Raw genomic sequence first — 23,064 nt, 5'->3', positions numbered from 1 at the left:
GCGATCTAGCGAAAAAAAATCATAGACGCAAATGGGCGTGGCCTATGCCAAAAGATGCAGCAGACTCCAGTGAATATGTGGGTACAAGTTTTTGACTGTGGGAGGTTCGGTGTGGGAGTTATAGCCCCAAACGCGTATTCCTTGGTATAGCGCCACCTAGGGACCGGCGTGTCTGGATTTTGTTATCTGAGTAGCGGTGCCGATTCTGGATCTAGTCATGTAATTGGCGCGTGTGCACCATTTACGGTTTGGGCTGTGGTTCCACTTTCAGGGGGAGGTAGAATAATAATCCTTACAAAAACAATAGGGATCCAACCTGTTGGCTTGGACCCCTAACTAGAACTGCAAGCAGTTATGCAGGGGTCCAAGAAGTGTGCATTTCGCCGGCACAACGCGAAGCATGTGTTCAAAACAAATGGGCACGGCGTGTGCCAAAAGATGCAGCTGACTCCAGTGAATCTGTGGATATAAAGGTTTTGACTGTGGGAGGTTCGGTGTGGGAGTTATAGCCCAAAACGCGTTTTCAGAACATTCCATTGGCAAATTAGGAGACATACAATGTCGTAGTTTTTTGGCGCCGCCTTGTGGCGAAATTTTCCGAAGACAATTTTCCTTTTCCAAATAACTCCCGCCCACATTAATAATTCTTGGCCATAATTTTTATATAGACTCGGGTTTGCCCCTTGATAGTTCCCTCATAGTTTGAAGAACATTCCTTTGGCCAATTAGAAGATATACAATTTCCTCGTTTATTGCGCCCCCTAATGGCGACATTTTCCAAAATTTTTATCTAACGTCATTATGGTTAGCACCAACATGTGTGTAAAATTTGGACTTGATCCGATGTCTAATTCTGGATTTTTTTTGATTTTTGATTTTCCACGTCTAATTTAGCTAATATACCAATATTCCAAACGCTACCGTTTCGTCGTCGAAGGTCGGATCAAAAAAGTGTTTGAATTTTATTTTTTTTGTGCGTCTGACGATGCCGTGGGCAAAGTTTGGTGTTGATTGGTCAAGAAATGTGTGAGGAGTAGGGAAAAAACAGTTTTGCGGTTTTCGCGATATAGCAAAAAATATTCATAGACGCAAATGGGCGTGGCCTATGCCAAAAGATGCTGCAGACTCCAGTGCATCTGTGTGTACAAGGTTTTAGACTCTGGGAGGTTCGGTGTGGGAGTTATAGCCCCAAACGCGTATTCCTTAGTATAGCGCCACCTAGTGACCGGCGTGTCTGGATTTTGTCGTCTGCTGAGTCCGAACAGATCTGGATCTAGTCATGCAATTGGCGTGTCGGCACCATTTACGGTTTGGGCTGTGGTCGGACTTTTAGGGGGGTTAGAATAATAAGAAAAATCCTTACAAAAACAATAGGGATCCAACCTGTTGGCTTGGACCCCTAATAAACACTACAAAAACAATAGGGTTCCAACCTGTTGGCTTGGACCCCTAAAAACAATCCTTACAAAAACAATAGGGATCCAACCTGTTGGCTTGGACCCCTAACAATCTTTCCTCCCATCAGATACTGATACCCCGCAATTGTGTTCAACCAGAGACAACGATGACATCATGGACGAGAACGGGAATGGAGGTACACCTTCTTCTTTTCAATAGGTTATAAAAATCCATGCAGGCTTTATGTCCATGTAACCTGCATGACTTTGCTCATTTTTTTAAAAAAAATACGGAAAACTGATACTTTTCTCTTTACATTTTGCAGATCTACTACCAAGCCCCTGAAAACGGAAACGGAGGACAATGTAAATGGAGTGTAAATAGAGTGATGTGTTAAGAGTGATGTGTTAAGCGTGAATAAAAAATGAAAAACATTTCATATTGTTTATTTATTACACTTCATTTACACAAATTGACATCCAGAGGTGTCAAAAGTATTCACATTCATTACTCAAGTAGAAGTATAGATACTAGCGTTTAAAAATACTTCTGTAGAAGTTGAAGTATCAACTGAAGCTTTTTACTTCAGTAAAAGTATAAAAGTACTGGTTTAAAAACTACTTAAAGTAATGCAAGGGGGGACAAAAGCATAGGCCGTGCCACAGGGGCCTATAGAATTAATCAGCTTTTTTTGCCAAGTATGCTCACACATACAAGGAATTTGGTCACTGCATTTATCCCATCTGTGAATTAGTGGCACACACAGCCACTTCACCCCCAAAAACATTTTTCTAAAGGCCATCTAATGTGAATGTTAAAATTGGGATGCACCTGTTTCAGACACATTGATACCCATTGAAAATGAATGCATATTAGAACAATGCAAATACATGAAAGAACATGTGTACTACTGAGCATTAACATGTGTTTCATGGAGCGGAAGATATGATGACTAGTTCCCTGTAAGTATTGGAATGGTGCAAAAAGTCAAACTTCAGTCATGTTATCAATAACATAACATTTTGGACTGTGGGAGTTATAGCCCCAAACGCGTATTCCTTGGTATAGCGCCACCTAGTGGCCAGCATGTCTGGATTTGGTCGTCTACGTACACATCACAGACCTGGAACTAGTCATGCAATTGGCGTATGTGCAACATTTACGGTTTGGGCTGTGGTACCACTTCTACCTGGGAATAATAATAACAAGAAGTGTGCATTTCGCCGGCACAACGCGAAGCATGTGTTCAAAACGCTACCCTGAACCTATGGATACAAAGGATTTGACTGTGGTAGGAGTAGCGAGAAGTCAGTGTAGCGTTTTCGCGGCGAATTTTTGTAGAAGATATACAATTTCCTCGTTTATTGCGCCCCCTAATGGCGAAATTTTCCGAAATTTTTATCGAACGACATTAAGGTTAGCACCGACATGTGTGTACAATTTGGACTCGATCCGATGTCTACTTTTGGATTTTTTGGGATTTTTGATTTTCCACGTCTAATTTAGCTAATATGCCAATATTCAAAACGCTACCGTTTCGTCGTCGAAGGTCGGATCAAAAAAGTGTTCGAATTTTATTTTTTGTGTGCGTCTGACGATGTCGTGTGCAAAGTTTGGTGTTGATTGGTCAAGAAATGTGGGAGGAGTAGGGAAAAGACAGTTTTGCGGTTTTCGCGATTTAGCGAAAAATATTCATAGACGCAAATGGGCGTGGCCTAGGCCAAAAGATGCAGAAGACTCCAGTGCATCTGTGTGTACAAGTCTTAGGACTCTGGGAGGTTCGGTGTGGGAGTTATAGCCCCAAACGCGTATTCCTTGGTATAGCGCCACCTAGGGACCGGCGTGTCTGGATTTTGTCGTCTGAGTAGCGGTGCCGATTCTGGATCTAGTCATGCAATTGGCGCGTGTGCACCATTTACGGTTTGGGCTGTGGTTCCACTTTCAGGGGGAGGTAGTATAAAAACAATCCTTACAAAAACAATAGGGATCCAACCTGTTGGCTTGGACCCCTAACTAGAACTGCAAGCAGTTATGCAGGGGTCCAAGAAGTGTGCATTTCGCCGGCACAACGCGACAAGAAATGTGCATTTCGCCGGCACAACGCGAAGCATGTGTTCAAAACTCTACCCTGAACCTGTGGATACAAAGGATTTGACTGTGGTAGGAGTAGCGAGAAGTCAGTGTAGCGTTTTCGCGGCGAAATTTTGTAGAAGATATACAATTTCCTCGTTTATTGCGCCCCCTAATGGCGAAATTTTCCGATTTTTTTATGGAACGACATTAAGGTTAGCACCGACATGTGTGTAAAATTTGGACTCGATCCGATGTGTACTTTTAGATTTTTTTGGATTTTGGATTTTCCACGTCTAATTTAGCTAATATACTAATATTCCAAACGCTACCGTTTCGTCGTCGAAGGTCGGATCAAAAAAGTGTTCGAATTTTATTTTTTGTGTGCGTCTGACGATGCCGTGGGCAAAGTTCTGTGTCAATTGGTCAAGAAATGTGGGAGGAGTAGGGAAAAAACAGTTTTGCGGTTTTCGCGATTTAGCGAAAAATATTCATAGACGCAAATGGGCGTGGCCTAGGCCAAAAGATGCAGCAGACTCCAGTGCATCTGTGTGTACAAGTTTTTGGACTCTGGGAGGTTCGGTGTGGGAGTTATAGCCCCAAACGCGATTTTCTAGTTATAGCGCCACCTAGTGGCCGGCATGTCTGGATTTTGTCGTCTGCGTAGTCTACACGGATCTGGATCTAGTCATGCAATTGGCGTGTGTGCACCATTTACGGTATGGGCTGTGGTACCACTTTCAAGGAGGTAAGTATAATAAACACTACAAAAACAATAGGGTTCCAACCTGTTGGCTTGGACCCCTAATAATAGGAATAATAATAATCCTTACAAAAACAATAGGGATCCAACCTGTTGGCTTGGACCCCTAATAATAAAAACTAGAACTGCAAGCAGTTATGCAGGGGTCCAAGAAGTGTGCATTTCGCCGGCACAACGCGACAAGAAATGTGCATTTCGCCGGCACAACGCGAAGCATGTGTTCAAAACAAATGGGCACGGCGTGTGCCAAAAGTTGCAGCTGACTCCAGTGAATCTGTGGATATAAAGGTTTTGACTGTGGGAGGTTCGGTGTGGGAGTTATAGCCCAAAACGCGTTTTCAGAACATTCCATTGGCAAATTAAGAGACATACAATGTCTTAGTTTTTTGGCGCCGCCTTGTGGCGAAATTTCCAAAGACAATTTTCCTTTTCCAAATTACTCCCGCCCACATTAATAATTCTTGGCCATATTTTTTATATAGACTCGGGTTTTCCCCTTGATGGTTCCCTTATAGTTTGAAGAACATTCCTTTGGCCAATTAGAAGATATACAATTTCCTCGTTTCTTGCGCCCCCTAATGGCGACATTTTCCGAATTTTTTATCGAACGACAGTAAGGATAGCCCCAACATGTGTGTAAAATTTGGACTCGATCCGATGTCTAATTTTTGATTTTTTGGGATTTTTGATTTTCCACGTCTAATTTAGCTAATAAACAAATATTCAAAACTCTACCGTTTCGTCGTCGAAGGTCGGATCAAAAAACTGTCTTTTCTCTGTTTGCACACGCAAACTGTCTTTGCGTGTGCGTCTGAAGATACCGTGTGCAAAGTTTTGTGTTGATTGGTCAAGAAATGTGGGAGGAGTAGCGAAAAAACAGTTTTGCGGTTTTCGCGATTTAGCGAAAAATATTCATAGACGCAAATGGGCGTGGCCTAGGCCAAAAGATGCAGCAGACTCCAGTGCATCTGTGTGTGGACTGTGGGAGGTTCGGTGAGGGAGTTATAGCCACAAACGTGATTTTCTTGTTATAGCGCCACCTAGTGGCCGGCATGTCTGGATTTTGTCGTCTGCCGTCACCTCACGTACCTGGATCTAGTCATGTAATTGGCTTGTGTGCACCATTTACGGTTTGGGCTGTGGTCCCACTTCTACGGGGGAATAATAAGAAGAATCCTTACAAAAACAATAGGGTTCCAACCTGTTGGCTTGGACCCCTAATAATAATCCTTACAAAAACAATAGGGATCCAATCTGTTGGCTTGGACCCCTAATAAAAATCCTTACAAAAACAATAGGGATCCAACCTGTTGGCTTGGACCCCTAATAAAAATCCTTACAAAAACAATAGGGATCCAACCTGTTGGCGTGGACCCCTAATTAACACTACAAAAACAATAGGGATCCAATCTGTTGGCTTGGACCCCTAATAAAAATCCTTACAAAAACAATAGGGATCCAACCTGTTGGCTTGGACCCCTAATAAAAATCCTTACAAAAACAATAGGGATCCAACCTGTTGGCTTGGACCCCTAATAATAAAAAAAATCCTTACAAAAACAATAGGGATCCAACCTGTTGGCTTGGACCCCTAAAAAAATCCTTACAAAAACAATAGGGATCCAACCTGTTGGCTTGGACCCCTAATAATCCTTACAAAAACAATAGGGATCCAACCTGTTGGCTTGGACCCCTAATAATAGGAAAATATAGCTGCGAGCAGCAATGTGGGTGTCAAGCATAATGGGACTCGGTAAGCTAATTCCGCCGGGCGGACGTAATCGGCCAGGTGGCTACATGACGACCGTCTCGGTAATCGGCAATACCGACACCCGGTGGGATGAGTAAATGGGAAAAGGACCCCACCTAGAGGTAAGGGCGCAATACAGTCTGCCTGGCAGAACAAATGTCACAAATACATAGGGGTATTCGGAACAATATCCCTAAAAGAGACACAATGTAAACAAGCATCCGTTCTGGAGGTGGTTCGTGAAGCATCTAATCCAGTGGGAATTGCAGTTTATATTGTAGGTGGGCGGAATGGTAAATATAGTCATTGTTGCATTATACATTAAGTACCGCTTGTCGCCACACGAGTGCAGTGTCTACCCATTAATGAGCGCCCTCAAGTTTGATTGGCTGTCACGGCCAAACGGTTTTGAAATTGAGAAAGCTGTTTGATACATTTGTTCAGCTTGGTCTGAAGATCATATATGCCAAGTTCCATGAAGATTGGACATAATTTGTGGCCTGTGGAAATTTACAACTGATTTAGACAACTTTCAACATGGTGGCCAAGTTCTGATGTTGCCATGAGAAATAATTTGTAAGCTATATGGGGAGGTCTGACAGTATCATGAAACATTGAAAATAAGTTTGAAATGTACTCATGTGAAGCGAGAGGAGTTAGAACACGTCTTCATTAATTATAGCGCCCCCTACAGGTCAATGCTCACCAAATTCATTGAGTGTCCCCATGATGATGTTATGGGTCTACGTATCAAGTTTGGTTATGATATGTCAAAGGGCTGCTGAGATATAGGCGTGTTTCCGGTTAGGCGGCTTCGCGGTCGAATATCATTGGCTTTCGCAGATATTTCTGCAAAAAATAATATAGTAGCTGTATGGGGAGGTCTGGTAGTATCACCAGACATTGAAAATAAGTTTTAAATATACTCATGTGAAGTGAGAGGAGTCAAAACACATCGACATTAATAACAGCACCTTCTACAGGTCAAAGGTCACCAAAACGGTTATGAATTTGACAAATCTATTTGATGTTTTTCATCAAGGATGGCCAGAAGATCATGTGTGCCAAGTTTCGAGATGATTGGACAAGATTTGTGATAGGAGTAGCATTTTGAAGGTTTTTGACATAAACCAAGATGGCGGAAATATACGTCATGGCGCAATGACGTCATAGGGTGCGTTGAACTGGGCTTGGTTCAAGGAATCCAATGATACCTGGTTTGTGAATATTGGTCGAATGGGTCGAAAGTTATGAACATGAATGCATGTCCAACTTTGACCTGTTGGTGGCGCTAGAGCTGTTGGGCTAGCGACCTGAGATTGGCTTAATGGGCTAATGGGGCTGTCTTGAACCAGTGTGCCAAATTGCACAACTTTTCGCCAAGCGGTTCTATGGGCTGCCATTGACTCCCATTGCAGGTAAATAATAATAAGAACTCATCCAAAAACAATAGGTTGTCTCGCAACGTAGTTGCTTGACACCCAATAATAATAATCCTTACAAAAACAATAGGGTTCCAACCTGTTGGCTTGGACCCCTAAAAATAAACACTACAAAAACAATAGGGATCCAACCTGTTGGCTTGGACCCCTAATAATCCTTACAAAAACAATAGGGATCCAACCTGTTGGCTTGGACCCCTAATAAAAAAAATCCTTACAAAAACAATAGGGATCCAACCTGTTGGCTTGGACCCCTAATAACAAACACGACAAAAACAATAGGGATCCAACCTGTTGGCTTGGACCCCTAATAATAATCCTTACAAAAACAATAGGGATCCAACCTGTTGGCTTGGACCCCTAATAACCTTTATTTGTATAGCACTTTTCAAAACAGGATTACAAAGTGCTTTAAAGAACAGAATAAAACATAATTAAAAGAAGTGACACACAAAAACCGAGAGTACAAGAAGTACTAACAAAAACACCATGAAGTAGAGCAAAAGGAAGGGAGCAATGTGTTAAAATAATAAAACGACTATAAGAAAGCTTTTGCAAAAAAAAAAGGTTTTGAGAAGAGACTTAAGATGATACTGATTCCACTTGTCAGAGATACTCAGGCAGGGAGCCCCACAACTGAGGGGCCCGTACAGCAAAAGCCCGGTCACCTTTAGTTACAAGCCATGATTTGGGAAGAACCAGGAGACCCCTGCCCGAGGATCTCAGGCTTCGCTCAGGCTCATAGGGGACCAACAGGTCTGAAATATAACTCTGAGCCAGACCATGCAGAGCTTTCAAAGTTATCAGTAAAATCTTAAAATCAACTCTAAAAACTACAGGCAACCAGTGAAGAGAAGCAAGGATGGGAGTAATATGGTCTCGTCTCCTAGAATTAGTTAAAAACCTAGCGGCAGCATTTTATACCAGCTGGAGGCGCGACGTGGCTTTCTGACCCAGAGTATAGTGAGTTACAATAATCTAAACGTGAGTAAATAAAAGCATGGATAACCTTTTCAAGGTCTGTACGAGATACCAAGGACCTGATTTTAGTTATGTTGGTGCACATCCATGGAAGCCCCAGCATAATATGAAGGCTACGTTTTTAACTCATAGCTAGAATTTGGTTTTACTGAAGTTTAGAACTGCATTTGCAGTTTAATAATACTACCACTTATACATCCGTTCATGTCTGCAGGGTTAGCCTACTCATACTTCTACAAACCACTAATAGCTAGTATATATAAAGACTTCATATTTCTTTGCTGTATAGTAATTGTGATATAACTGATAACAATTATGGTAATAGTATTATTCTGATAAACATGAAACTCCTTTATGGCTGCAGGCTTAGAATACTACTGCATACTCTGTATACACTGAATAGATTCAGCATGCTTGCATATGTATGGCTATTTAAGCGTGTACGTGAGGTAGATAATGCTGCTGAAATAGTGATGGAACATTGACCAGAAATGTAGGGGTAGAAAGGGTTAGAGTGAATGAGGGTGAAGGTGATGGAGAGTGAGGGGGAGAGAGGGTATAGATGAAATGAGGGTGAGAGAGGGAGAGTGAGGTCGAGAGAATGAGAGTGTGAGTGAGAGAGAGGGCGAGAGAGAGGGCCGTCTACCTTCCTCGTGCTCCTCTTCCTCAGCGAGTGAGGACCCCTGAGCTCTGTTGGTGCGGTCCGCCTCTCGCTGCAAACTGACCACCTCGAACACAGCATCGCCCAGAGAGCCAGCCTCCAGTCTCTGACACACACACACACACACACACACACACAAACACACTTCCTGGATTGTGTTTCAATAAACAGCATTGATCCAAAGGCTCAGGACACTTCACTGGCAGGCAGTGGACTTAATAGATTTTACTGGAGATCTGGATAGAACAGTCTAATAGTATGCTTAAGCCTAATGACTTTATGATACTATTACAGTCTTAGTTTGTTTAAGCCTATATCAGTTTTGTTACTATTACAGTCTTATAGTCTGTAAAGTCTATAGACGTTATGATACTATTACAGTTACTATTAGTCTTATAGTATGTCAAAGTCTATAGATGTTATGATACTCTTAGTATTGTATCTTTCAGCCTAAAGACTTTATGATACCATTAAAGTCTTAGTTTGTTTAAGCCTATAGACTTTTGTTAATATTACAGTCTTATAGTCTGTTAAGTCTAAAGAAAATATTTATCTCTTTTAGTCAGTTAAAAGTCTATAGACGTTACTCTATTAAAGTGTTTTAGTTTGTTAAGATTTAAGCATATAGTCTTTAAGATATTATTATAGTTTGATAAATAAGCTGGTTACACTGAAAAGGAGGAGAAGGGATAACCATCACCACTAGTGATGGGTCGGCCGCGAACGATTCGGTCAGAACGAACAAATCCCGAAGGTGAACGACGAGAACCGATTCCCAAAACAAGAGAAATGATTATTTTTTCTTTTCTTTTTAAACATATAACAAAAATATGGTCAAGTAAATAAAATATACAAATGAACAGAGCTTCGTCTCCGCGCAACCTTATATTGATTGAGTCTAAAACGTTCTCATCGATTCAGCCAATGAGAGTACTACAGCAGGTAGCAATCGCGTTGCCATGGCCCTTGGGTGCACAAATGATAAGGCACCTTATCATTTTACTGGACACAAGTAAACTAACGATCGCTGTAGGCTTCAATATCATGCAAGCACTTCATGTTTTCTTTTTATTATGTTCTACATCACAATTGCGTGCTTTAATGAAGTATTCTTTTTTACCTACCATTACGATTGGCCTAGTGGGGAATTTGCACAAAGGTGCTGCTGCTGCTTGCTTACGCGCTTCACTGCTTATTAGCGCTACTTGGAAGACGCCATTTAATTCTCAATGCACCAGATTATGTATTAAGGATATTCCTGAAAAAAATGCACGTATCTGCTTTATATATCTGCTTAATATTTACACTTAACCTGGGTAATTTCGCCAGAACATTAGAAAGTAGTAGGCTACATGCATGTTGATTAACATTTATTCCATAATTTCTGATTCCCTGGCAAATGACGTAACAGACCATCTGACTTACCGAACGAATCAAACAAACGAATCAAACAAACAAGTTGTGATAGTGAACGGAACTGAAAGAACTGAATCCTGGAATATAAACGTTTTGCCCATCCCTAACCACCACACTAACTCCACAATGCATTATAGAGGAGGAGGAGGAGGAGGAGGAGGGGTGGGGGTTAGAGGAGAAGGAGGGGTGGGGGGGGGTAGAAGAGGAGGAGCTCAACTATATAATACAGGAAGAAAAGTGTTAAAATATCCACATTCACGCATGGACCAACTTCTGGCTAGCTGAAACATTGGCCGAACTCTGAATGTAAATAGATAATAGGTGTGTTCTATGATTCAGAAACCTTTCTGAAGGTACTGTACCTCCTATACAGAAACAACTAAAACCAAACAGAGCAGCATCTGCATTATGTTTCTAAAACATGGGGGGGGGGGAAATGTCGAGATACCGCAGGAAACTGTAAGAATACATGAATGGATGAATTAAGAGAGCTCCAACCTGCTGCAGTTTGAGGTAGAAGGTCTCGCTGTAGCTCTTGCGGCTGAAGTACCAGAAGCGTTCGTTGGCGGGGTAGACCCGGACCAGGACCTCCAGCAGGAAGCGGACTGGCTCCTGGACCTCCGTCACTACCAGGTCCACCGCCACCGTCATGTACATCTGCTTGTCTGGGACACGCGCGCACACCCACCCCCCCACATTATATATATATATATATATAATGTTTTTTTATTTTTTATTTATACACACACACACGCACGTAACATGCACCCATAGAGAAGACACAATGCACACACACACACACAGCATAAGCACATCACAGATACAAAATATTACACAAAAGTGAAGGTTTAAGAATGACTTGGCACGTGCGTGTGTGCGTGCGTGAATAAGTTTGTCTGTCCACACTGGCTAAATCTCTAGGAATGATTGTCATGTTAATATATCCAAGCACTAGATTGTAATCAAAAGGCTCTCTATTGAAAGACACCAAAATATGAAAAAAAAACAAGAGTGTTGTGCATTCATCACTCCCTCTCATCTACCGATCACAACTCATTAAAAAATAAATATACAAATTTGCCAAGGAACAAATGTATCCTTAGAATACTCGTATAATACCTTCTTTACATCATTACTAGTTAATCCAACACACATTTGTATAAAGTATCATTGCACCTAGAGGAAGCTCGATTCCTCTATACATTTGAAAAGTGTAATGTGAAATAGCATTTGTATCGCCACGGAAGACAGTTCGCACCACCATGTCAACCTCCTGAAGCCTTAATTGTGTGTATTCCTTTAGTTGACTTACATCTTTAAAAATAACAATGTCTTGTAGCCTGCTGTAAAACTTAATAACAAGAACTGAGAATGTGCCGACTCTCAGAGCGAAATCAAATGAATGAGTTTTTTGCAGAATGATCCTGTTGCACAAAATATATACAAAGAAGGAAAAATACTATAAAAATATATATGTTAATCCATATTAATAATACCTAACCTGTATAACACTTGGTTATAGAATAACATAAATTACGAATCATACCTTGCTTATGCTTCAAGAGACCATAATTATCTTTTCCATTACATGAAACGGGAATGCGGGAAAGTAGGAGGGCTTTTCTCTCGTTCTCGTTTTTACATTTCAAATTCATATTAGACTTTAAAATATTACATTACAGCCCTAATGTAGTGTTTTATGAGAACACCTAGGAAAAGCTCACCTTTAGCTGTATCTTCGTTGAGCAGCTGGAAGGCGGCCATGTTGGGGTTCCAGGTTCCCGTGATGAGGTAGGCCTTCCCATCCAAGCTCTTCCCCATTGACTCCTGAGGTCAAACACAAACATATCATGACTTCCGACTACCTTCTTGTGATTGTGATGCACAACATGTCCTGAAGGGTCCACAGGAAAACACATATCCCAGTTCCAACGTTTTGTATGCATATTGAAATAATAGGCAAGGTGTATAACACCTTTAACACTGAAGCAAGAAAGCTATTTCTGCCAGTGTTGAAGATTCATCATGACTTATAGTAATAATAAAAAAAGACATATTTGGCATCTTTCAGGACACTAAAGGTCACCTTGTATATTATATGTCATTATAAAAATCTGTGTGTGTCGAGGGTTCTGCTCAGTGCTCACCATGTCCAGCAGATGCATGTCACTGTTCCGGACCTTCTGTCCTGGAGACAGCAGCATCCCGAAGCATCTGCAGATAGACACAGGAATAAGCCTTATAACACTAATGTATAAACCATGAACCATCCATACTATTAAGCTGACACTTTTTTCCAACGCAACTTGTTTTTTAGAGACATACTGATGTCACAACAGTCACAAGTGTCACATACAGTTACATCTGTTATCTGTTATCAGTGATATCACAACAGTCTGATCCAAACAGGGACATCACAAAAGTACATTTTCAATATATAAAGTGACTTCAACAGTCTGATATGTACAGTGATGTCACCAGTTCATAATTGTACATTGGACACAGTGATCTCACAATAGTCGCAGATATACACGCCTCTTCTCAATGCCGTGGAACGCTCCGTTCACTTGCCTGGGCCCTTCACAACTTCCGGCGGTGAATTATATTTGATAATTCACCGCTGTCAAGGAAAGTGGATTTTTTGCCGTCCTTCGTATCACTCCGCAAGTAGTCCGGTAACTTATCAACCCCAGCGTATTCAGTTGCTAGATGACGTCAACTTTTTTGGCGGACTATTTCTCAGCACTATGAATACTGGTAACAAATAAATTGTAAAAAGACAAACCATGTGAAGTTTTTTTTTCGTTTTGGCAAGTATGACTATATGCTCTGTAAGGTGACCTTGGGTGTCTTGAAAGGCGCCTCTAAATTAAATGTATTATTATTATTATTATTATTAAGTAGCCGTGTAATAAGCAGGATAATGTATAGAATGTCGCTGGTCATTACACACGGGCACACCCACAGTGCGCGCGCACGGAACCACACACACAAAAAATGTCTATGGTCAAAATCAAAACAAACTACAGAGAAAGCGGCAACACTTATCCCGCCTCTTGCAAACTTACACCCTAGGCCAGGGGTCTCAAGTGTGAGAGAGTTAGCCCCCCCTCAGAGAAAATAATTCAGCTGAGCCCCCCCCCCCCCAAAACCTGTGTTTTGAAAGCTATTTTAATTATTTTACACATTTTAAACATCTCTGATCATCATTTTAAAACATTTGAAACATATTTTTTAAACATTTTAAACATATTTCTGAAACATTACAACATTGTGCGTTTTTAAACACATTTCTTAACACAATTTAACAACTTTATCTAAGCATGTTTTAGCTTAACCTTTTTTAAATACATTTGAACATCTTAATCCGTGTAAACTGCCAGTCGAATCAGATCTGCCTTTTCAGTCCAGAGATTCGACTATTCGGCGGAGTTTGTTTACCGGCGTTGCTATGGTGACCTAAATTATTATAAGCAACTGAAAACGATGCCGGTTTTAAACTAAAACTGTGGTTCTGAAAAAAGTATAAATGCTATCAAAATTCCGTTTCGATAGTATTGAAGATACAAGTGTCGAGATTTGTTTAATGGTTTGAACGATGGTAAACGGTTGAAAAAGGAATGAGTTACGATGTCTAGAAGTAGGTGTATCAGAATAGGCTGACGTCTTGAATGAAAACAGCTGAAAACGAAGCGTTATGAAACTAAAACTGTGATTCTGAATAAATTTTAAATGATATCGAAATTCTGTTTAGATATTATTGAAGATACAAGTGTGTAGATTTGTTAAATGGTTTGCACGAAGATAAACGGTTGAAAATGTATTTAGTTATGTTACTTCTACAGTTGAAGTACGACTGATGATTTGAATCGTCGACTTTCAGGTTTTTTTTCGGGTTTATTTTTTTCTCACGTCGCGCCCCCCCTGAAGAACTCTGGCGCCCCCCAGGGGGGGCGCGCCCCACAGTTTGAAAACCACTGTCCTAGGCCGTATTCCGCCCCTTCTCGGGCAAGCACACCCCCCTAAACCCCCCTTTGATTCTACTGACGTCTTAACGACATTGATGTCCGCATATAAAGCATTAAGTGTGAATCACCCTCAGGGTAGAATATCCTGATATACAAATGCGGCAAAAATGTGTGAAAACGGCTTACAAGTAGACAATTATTATGCTTGCTTCTTAACGTAAGGAGGAAATTATTATGCTTGCTTCATTACGTAATAGGTGAACCAAAATGTTATACTTTGTAACACTACAGGCAAAATGTTATTATTTTATGTGCTCAGAAATGTTGTTACATTATCGACTGGGGTTTCTACAGAACCCGTGAATGGTTAGTGAAGGGAAGTATCTGGTGCTCACGAGAAAGTATCTGGTGCTCACGAGAAAGTATCTGGTGGGCACGAGAAAGTAGGCCTATCTCGTACGCATATCACTGGCTGTGTGTGTGTGTGACGTCAGCGAGTGAGTGGACGAGCGAGGACAGCGAGCGGTAGCCTGCGTGTCAGTTTAGTGAAGTAATGAAAGAGTCCGGTTGTGTGTAAGAATAAAGTACCCAGCCTGTCAAGAATCGGTGGCCGCCTCATTCCGACCATATTCCGACCTATAAGCAGACCCACTGCCGGTCGAAGTGAAGAGTGTTGCACCCGAGAGAGCATTGGCCCTGGAGGGAACGTCTCCCCTGTGCTCCTCGGTCTGGGAGCCGACCGCAGGATAGTGTAACACTAATCATTTCGTAGTTGGAGGCAAGAGATTATACGTGCTCCAATAGAGCTAGATAAAAATAAAGCACATTCATTTGAATGATTTTAGCTTGTGTGTGCCCGTGATGAATCACACACAAGCTAAAATCATTAGGGGTCAAGCAGCGAAGCTGCGAGACAACCTATTGTTTTCATACGTTTTCTTATTATTTTCCTGCCATGGGAGTCTATGGCAGCCCATAGAATGCCTTGGTTAAAAGTTGTGAAATTTTGCACACTGGTTCAGGACAGTCCCATTAGCCCAGTTCAACAGCTCTAGCACCACCATCAGGTCAAAGTTGGACATGCATTCATGTTCATAACTTTCTACCCATTTGTCCAATATTCACAAACAAGGTATCATTGGATTCCTTGCTCCAAGCCGAGTTCAACCGCCATCTTGGTTTATGTCAAAAACTTTCAAAATGCATCTCCTATCACAAATGTTCTCCAATCATCTCGAAACTTGGCACACATGATCTTCAGGCTATGCTTGATAAAAAACATTGAATAGATTTTTCAAATTCAAAACCGTTTGTCCGCTACAGCCAATCAAATTTGACCGTCAAGTCGCCAAACAGGAAGTAAGCCGATATCTCAGCAGCCCTTTGACATATCATAATTAACCTCGGTCCATAGACCCATGACATCATCATGGGGACACCCAATGAATCTGGTGACCTTTGACCGCTAGGGGGCGCTGTTATTAATGTAGATGTGTTTTAACTCCTCTCTCTTCACATGAGTATATTTCAAACTTATTTTCAATGTCTGGTGATACTATCAGACCTCCCAATAAAGCTATGTATATTATTTCTTGCAGAAATATCCACGACAGCCAATCATATTCGACCCCCGAAGCCGCCAAATAGGAAGTAAGCCAATTTCTCAGCAACCCTTTGACATATCATAACCAAACTTGATACATAGACCAATAACATCATCATGGGGACACTCAATGAATTTGGTGACCATTGACCTCTAGGGGGCGCTATAATTAATGAAGACGTGTTTTAACTCCTCTCTCTTCACACGAGTACATTTAAAACTTATTTTCAATGTCTGATGATACTGTCAGACCTCCTCATATAGCTTATAAATTATTTCTCATGGCAACATCAGACCTTGGCTGCCATGTTGAAAGTTGTCAAAATCAGTTTTACATTTCCACAGGCCACAAATTTCAAACAGCTTTCTCAAATTCAATACCGTTTGGCCGTGACAGTAGGTCTGTACGGTATGGACTAAAATGTATATCACGGTATGATTTGAGGAATAGACGGTAACGGTATTATATCACGGTATGTTCATTTTATCTTCTAATTTCGATATAAATGCCTCTGGAAAGGCAGCATATCCGCATAAAAAAAATTAAAATCTTTTCTCAAGTTACTTCCATCTCTGAAAAACACTAATGTCATTAAAGGGTAGACACTGCACTTGTGTGGCGAAAAGCGGTACTGCATGTAGAATGCAACAATGACTATATTTACCATTCCGCCCACTTACAATATAAATTGCAATTCCCACTGGATTAGATGCTTCACAAACCAACTCCAGAACGGATGCTTGTTTACATTGTGTCTCTTTTAGGGATATTGTTCCGAATACCCCTATGTATTTGTGACATTTGTTCTGTCAGGCAGAATGTATTGCGCCCTTACCTCTAGGTGGGGTCATTTTCCCATTTGGTAAACATTGACGCATACTCGCATAATGCTCATCCCACCGGCTGTCGGTATTACCGATTACCGAGACGGTCGTCATGTAGCCACCTAGCCGACTACGTCCGTCCAGCAAAATTAGTTTATCAAGTCCCATTATGCTTGAACCCCACATTGCTGCTCGCAGCTATATTTCTAATTAATGTGCTATATTTTTATCTCGCACTATTGGAGCACGTACAGTCAGGTCCATAAATATTGGTGCATCGACACAATTCTAATCTTTTTGGCTCGATACACCACCACAATGGATTTTAAATGAAACAAACAAGATGTGCTTTAACTGCAGACTTTCAGCTTCAATTTGAGGGTATTTACATCACCTGCTTTTACAACAAATCAGGTGAACGTTGTAGGAATTACAAAAGTTTGTATCTGTGCCTCCCACTTTTTAAGGGACCAAAAGTGATTGGACAAATCATAAATTTGTAATACTTGGTTGCAAATCCTTTGCAGTCAATTACAGCCTGAAGTCTGGAACGCATAGACCAGGGGTTAAAATTAACTTTTTTTCAGCACCGTCCCGGAAATGTCCCGAAAAACATTTTGAACCGTCCCGAATCGTCCCGAATTATTCCCATAAATCTTTTTTACATTTTGAGTTGTTACTTACTGATAATATAATAAAAACACAATGCATTAAGTTGATGAAATAATATATTTATTTCCAGATGACAAGCAACACCCTCAGTCGCAGAACTGTGGTCTACGCGACCACAGTTTTGCGTCTGTGGTCCCAGAGCAGCAGGCTCTCGCACTACTTGCCGCTAGAGCAGCGCGAGACTGCCTAATATGCCATCTTATGCACGCCTTTTTCGCGGCACGGTCCGCGCGTTTACACTGCTCAAGGTAAATTGCCTGCTTGAGCTAGAACCCCAATTTACCCTCCCGGACCCTACACACATTGGCGGTCTATTGGGTTTCATTCTGATGTAAATGCGACGGCTCCGTGGTTCCAGGGGGGGCTTGGGTAGAGAGTTGCGCTGTCTCAAAAGAGAATAGATACATAGAACAATGTGTGGCGCAGCGCCACAGATTCAACACAGAGCGCCACAAATTGATTCTGCTTTTTACTTTTCTTTTTTTTTTGATTTTGAAACATAAATATCGTTCCGTTCAGTCATCTCCGCGTAGCCCATCTTTCTCCCCGTCATTCTCGTTCACACACGCACACAGAGACAAGCGCGCACACAGAGACAAGCGCGCATACATGCCAATGGTGCGTGGTTACTCTACCACTTATTGGATAAACCTGCGTATCATACATGCACACGCACTGACAGCGGATTCGCCCGCTCCTCCTCTCAATGCGGCTACAAAGGCAAACCCGAAGCAGCGGGATATCGTAAGGGATAATGTATAGAACGCCGGTAATTATCGGGAAAATAAGCCCCAACAGGGCAAACTTGCTTTGCCCTGAAGGGGCTTATTTTCGATCATGACCGGCGATGTTCTCTACATTATCCCGCTTATTAGACGGCTACTTGCCAAAACGAAAAAATAACTTCACATGGTGTGTCTTTTTACAATTTATTTGATACCAGAATTCGTAGCGTTGATCAGCAGAGAAATAGTCCGCCAAAGACGTTGCCGTCGCTTAGCAACCGAAGACGCTTGGGTTGACAAGTTACCGGTACTTGCGGAGTGATACCGAAGACATCATTACAGGCGAAAAATCTGTTGTTTTCCAGTTTTGACAGTGGTCAATTATACTCATGATTATACTTAGCAACGGTGAATTATCAGATATAATTCACCACCGGAAGTTGTGAAGGGCCCATGCAAGTGAACAGAGCGTTTCGTGGCATTGAGAAGACCCGTGTAATAATTGCGATTAATGTGAAATACTATATATATATACATATGAAATTTATATAAATGACGGTGTTAGACCCCCAGGCCGTTCTGCCGGCGATTTAAATTCGCTCTGCAGCATAGGCTGGAGATCGGGAAGTCTCCCGGTGGGTCGGTCCACTTTGAAAATTAGAGGTCTAGACTCTGTGCGCAGCCCCACCTTCTCCAGTGAACCAAGAAAGCCTGCGCCATGACAAACGATTTTACCCCCTCTGCCTCACTGAACAACACAAACGCGAGCGCGCCAGCCAATTGAACGAAGCCCTTTCCATTAAATAATTATTTTCCACCGATCGCGACACGTTCTGGTTTGCAGAAAGTGTTGAAAACTTAAACAGAAAAAAATGAAGTCAGTGCACGCAAAATTCTCTTCGTTCTGAGGTCGACCCGAGAGAGAATAAAAATCCTCCCGATGACAATTAATTACGTCCCCGGGACGACGGACGTCGTTAATTTTATCCCTGGCATAGACATCACCAGACGCTGGGTTTCATCCCTGGTGATGCTCTACCAGGCCTCTACTGTAACTGTCTTCAGTTCCTGCTTGTTCTGTTGGGGAATTTTCCCTTCAGGTTTGTCTTCAGCAAGTGAAATGCATGCTCAAAAAAAACCCTCTTTGGTTGCTTTCGCAGTATGCTTCGGGTCATTGTCCATCTGCACTGAAGTGCCGTCCAATGAGTTCTGAAGCATTTGGCTGAATATGAGCAGATAATATTGCCTGAAACACTTCAGAATTCATCCTGCTGCTTTTTTCAGCTGTCACATCATCAATAAATACAAGGGAACCGGTTGACACTATTAAACGATGTAAGTTGCTTTGGATGAAAGCTAAATGCCCCAATTGTAAAATGTTAATTGACACTAACGGTTGCCCACTTGCCCGGGGAAATTAAAAGTAAGATTTGGGCGAGTCGAGATTGATTTCTGGTTGGCAAGTGGATTTTGGGTGGATGTTAATATAAATGCTATTTATTCAAGCGTTTTTAAAAACTGCAGAACAACCTTTTGTTCCGCAAAATCATAACTGTGCACATGCAATAGCGATCTTTTTCACGAAATTGGATCTTCACAAACTATATATTATATGAAAGCTGATCCTCCACTTATTCCGACAGTCCAAACCATATCATTCTGTGACTAAAACTCACAAATAACAATTTAAGAAGAAACATCCTCTTTTCTTTTAACAACCAAAAATGAAGTTTTACCTTTGTGATTTTTGTCCACAAAGTTGATTCTGATCGCATAAAACCACCACAAACAGATAATCCAGAGTCTGGGCCAAATTTTGCAACTAAACATGGTGTTTACAATCAATGACTAAGAGAAGGTTTCTTAGGAAAAAGGTAAATTGCCTTCGATCAGAACACACATCACAATCTGCAGCGAAATCTAGTGGCCATATGTGTATTTGCGAGTGTTTGGCTTGGTGTCATTCGATTATATTTAGGGCTGCAACTAACGATTATTTTAATAATCGATTAATCTGTCGATTATTTTTTCGATTAATCGATGAATCGGATAAAAAAAAATAATAATAATTGGAATTGCCGCATCTTTATTCAAAAACTGAACATTACTTCAAATTCACAGTGCAGACTGAAATGTAAAAACACCAGGTTATTGCTCCAACGTCCCGGAACTATTAAAAGTAATATTAAATAATAAAAAGATTAAAAAAACATAACTGGGATAACACAAAAAAGATACATACAATGTATGATATACTTTTATATGTATATAAGGGATGTCCATGGTTAACCGGTCAAACCTATTGATACCATTTTCAAGACTCCTTGAAATAGAACTTGTAATATTGCTTTAATTGCTGATAAGATGATGATAGTTCAAGATAGGACATTAAACAGGTCATAATTAATTATATCTTTACTACCTATTTTATATTACTGGGAAAACAAGTCTTCTCCAAAATCTCAATTCTTATTTTTTTTTACTGCTGCATTTGAACGCATCAATCGTATTTCTGAGCCGACCTGAACACATCACATTTGACACTGTTTGTGACCATTGCTTTTTTTAAGCTAACTATCTCTATATCCTGCCGATTTTAACATGGATTTAAAAACGGCATTACTATTTTTAACTGACGGGACTTTCTACACCGTCCGGTTGTGTGATTACTACCGCTGCCTTGAATGACTGTTGATGCACGCGGTGCCGACTCCGAGCCCGTCTGCACAACGTCTGCAGCAGCAGCAGCTGACAGAATTTTCGGTTGGACGACTAGACGGATACTGTATTGAAGGAGTTTTTTTTAACCCAAATACAGTGAAGGTACAACACTTTTATGTAGGCCTACAGTCCAGTTTTAAGATATGACAAATACAAGCTGTGGTCGCTCACACTGAAGCTCGCTGTGGGCGTGCATGAACCGTGAACCAACCAGTCGGCGGCTGGCTGTAAACAGTGCTGCGCCTATGAGTAACTTATTAATCGCGCGACGCAACGAATCGACGACCAAATTCGTTGCCAACGCATTTAGTAATCGATTTTTATCGATTTTATCGATTCGTTGTTGCAGCCCTAATTATATTTACCCTGAACTTTAAATAGGTGTCAAGTGTCAAAATTGTAAGATATCTACCATTATTTGTGTATCATAGTAAGCCAGCGCTACCAACTAATAACGACCAAATGATAATTATTTCAGGTGGAGATGTTATCTTTCACTTATGCCGTGTTCCATGGCTTCATTCACTTTAACCAAGTATTATCCACATTGAATATTTCACTTGCACAACAATCTTTCTATTGTCACCAAGATGACATTATAGCCCATGCAGTTCTGGAGATATACTCTATTTACTTTGGGTACGTTCTTTTAAAAAAAAATATCGAAGATGGTATATGTCGTGGAAATATCAATCATAACTATAAATAAATATACAATCACATACAAATTATATTAACCTTGTTGATATAATTATTACATTAGAAGGAACTGTATAACATTCTCCCTGTAACTTAAAAATAAATCCCTTCCTCTCTTAACTGAGAGAGGTTAAAGGTCCCATGACATGAAAATCTCACTTTATGAGGTTTTCTAACATAAATATGAGTTCCCCTAGCCTGCCTATGGTCCCCCAATGGCTAAAACTTGAGTTTGGTGTAAAACGAGCACTAGCTGTTCTGCTCGCCTTTGAAAAAACGGAAGCTCAAGTGCGCTGATTTGGAATGTCTGTATTCTTGACGTCATCAGGAATCTCAGCTCCTCCCCTTACTCTGCCTGGCCCGCCCAGAGACGTTGGCCCGCCAATGAGACTCGACCGTGCGAGCGCCACGTGTGTGTGTGTTTGTGTGTGTGAATACACACACTGTAACGCAAGTGTTTCTTGTTGGTTCTTTGACGTGTCTTGTATTTCCACAACAAGACTGTTGTGGGGGTTATCTGAGCCATGGTTGAGAAGGAATTGGGGGAAAGGAACTTTGGCTTTGACTCGCTGAAGTACATGAACTGCGACATGCCGCCGGTTTCCGCGAGGCACCATCGCCCGGCAGCGGGCAGCCGGCAGCAGGCAGCAGGCAGCGCGCGGTTCAGTCGACTTCAGGTTGATGTGAAAGTGGAAGAACCAGAGACGTCGCAGAACCCGACAAAGTCGTTTGTGATTCATTATATCGTCTGGAGGGGCACACAGCTTTTGGCCGTGATAATATGTATGAAATGATATAGATTTCTATGTATTATATGATATTATTTAGATATAGAGCAATGTCCTTATCATTGGCGGAGATTTCAATGCCCATCTTGGACAGGACGACGGCTTTAAATTTGCATTCCACCCAAAAACAAACAGAAATGGCAAAATGCTAAAAGACTACCTCCAAGAAAACAATCTTGGTTGCCAGAGCACCATTTATCAGAAAAGGTCTGGACAGCAATGGAATCACACAGCCCCAAATGGATACAAAGCCCAACTAGATTATATAATCATAAATCGGAAGTGGAGAAACAGTGCTAAAAACTGCAGAGCATATAATTCCTTCGTCAGTGTTGCATCTGATCACCGTATTGTTTCAACCCAAATCCGCCTGAGTCTACGTGCAAATAAGAAAATATCAAGCAATGTGGCTCCTTATGACTGGTCAACTCTAAAGACGAACCCTAAGATCCATGAGACTTTTGTTATTCAGCTGAATAATAGATTTGCTTCTCTCCAAGAGTCTGTATCAGCCCCCTCCGTAAATTCCACCTACGACAATTTTGAAACGGCATGCAGGGAAACAGCCAAGAACACCATCCC

General features: G+C 41.3%; 1 protein-coding gene and 1 long non-coding RNA gene across 12 annotated transcripts in view; both read right to left on the bottom strand.

Annotated features, from left to right (window-relative positions):
* rabgap1l (RAB GTPase activating protein 1-like) overlaps window positions 1-23,064 on the bottom strand; it is a 192,923-nt gene that overhangs the window by 111,818 nt on the left and 58,041 nt on the right. For all 11 annotated transcript variants that reach the window (XM_060066819.1, XM_060066821.1, XM_060066812.1 and 8 more), the window contains 4 exons: window positions 12,629-12,695; window positions 12,206-12,308; window positions 10,980-11,146; window positions 9,051-9,171 (listed from right to left, as the gene is read on the bottom strand). In XM_060066819.1, the coding sequence (XP_059922802.1) occupies window positions 9,051-9,171; window positions 10,980-11,146; window positions 12,206-12,308; window positions 12,629-12,695 (458 nt within the window). The remainder of the gene's footprint in view (window positions 1-9,050; window positions 9,172-10,979; window positions 11,147-12,205; window positions 12,309-12,628; window positions 12,696-23,064) is intronic.
* LOC132469088 (uncharacterized) lies at window positions 17,867-20,245 on the bottom strand. The gene is made up of 2 exons (XR_009528348.1): window positions 19,805-20,245; window positions 17,867-19,630 (listed from the first exon to the last, which is right to left on the bottom strand). It is a non-coding gene; the product is annotated as an uncharacterized LOC132469088 (long non-coding RNA).

Source organism: Gadus macrocephalus, chromosome 12 (assembly GCF_031168955.1).
Source record: "Gadus macrocephalus chromosome 12, ASM3116895v1".
Taxonomy (NCBI): Eukaryota; Metazoa; Chordata; class Actinopteri; order Gadiformes; family Gadidae; genus Gadus; species Gadus macrocephalus.
This window is presented reverse-complemented; position numbering and strand designations above follow the sequence as displayed.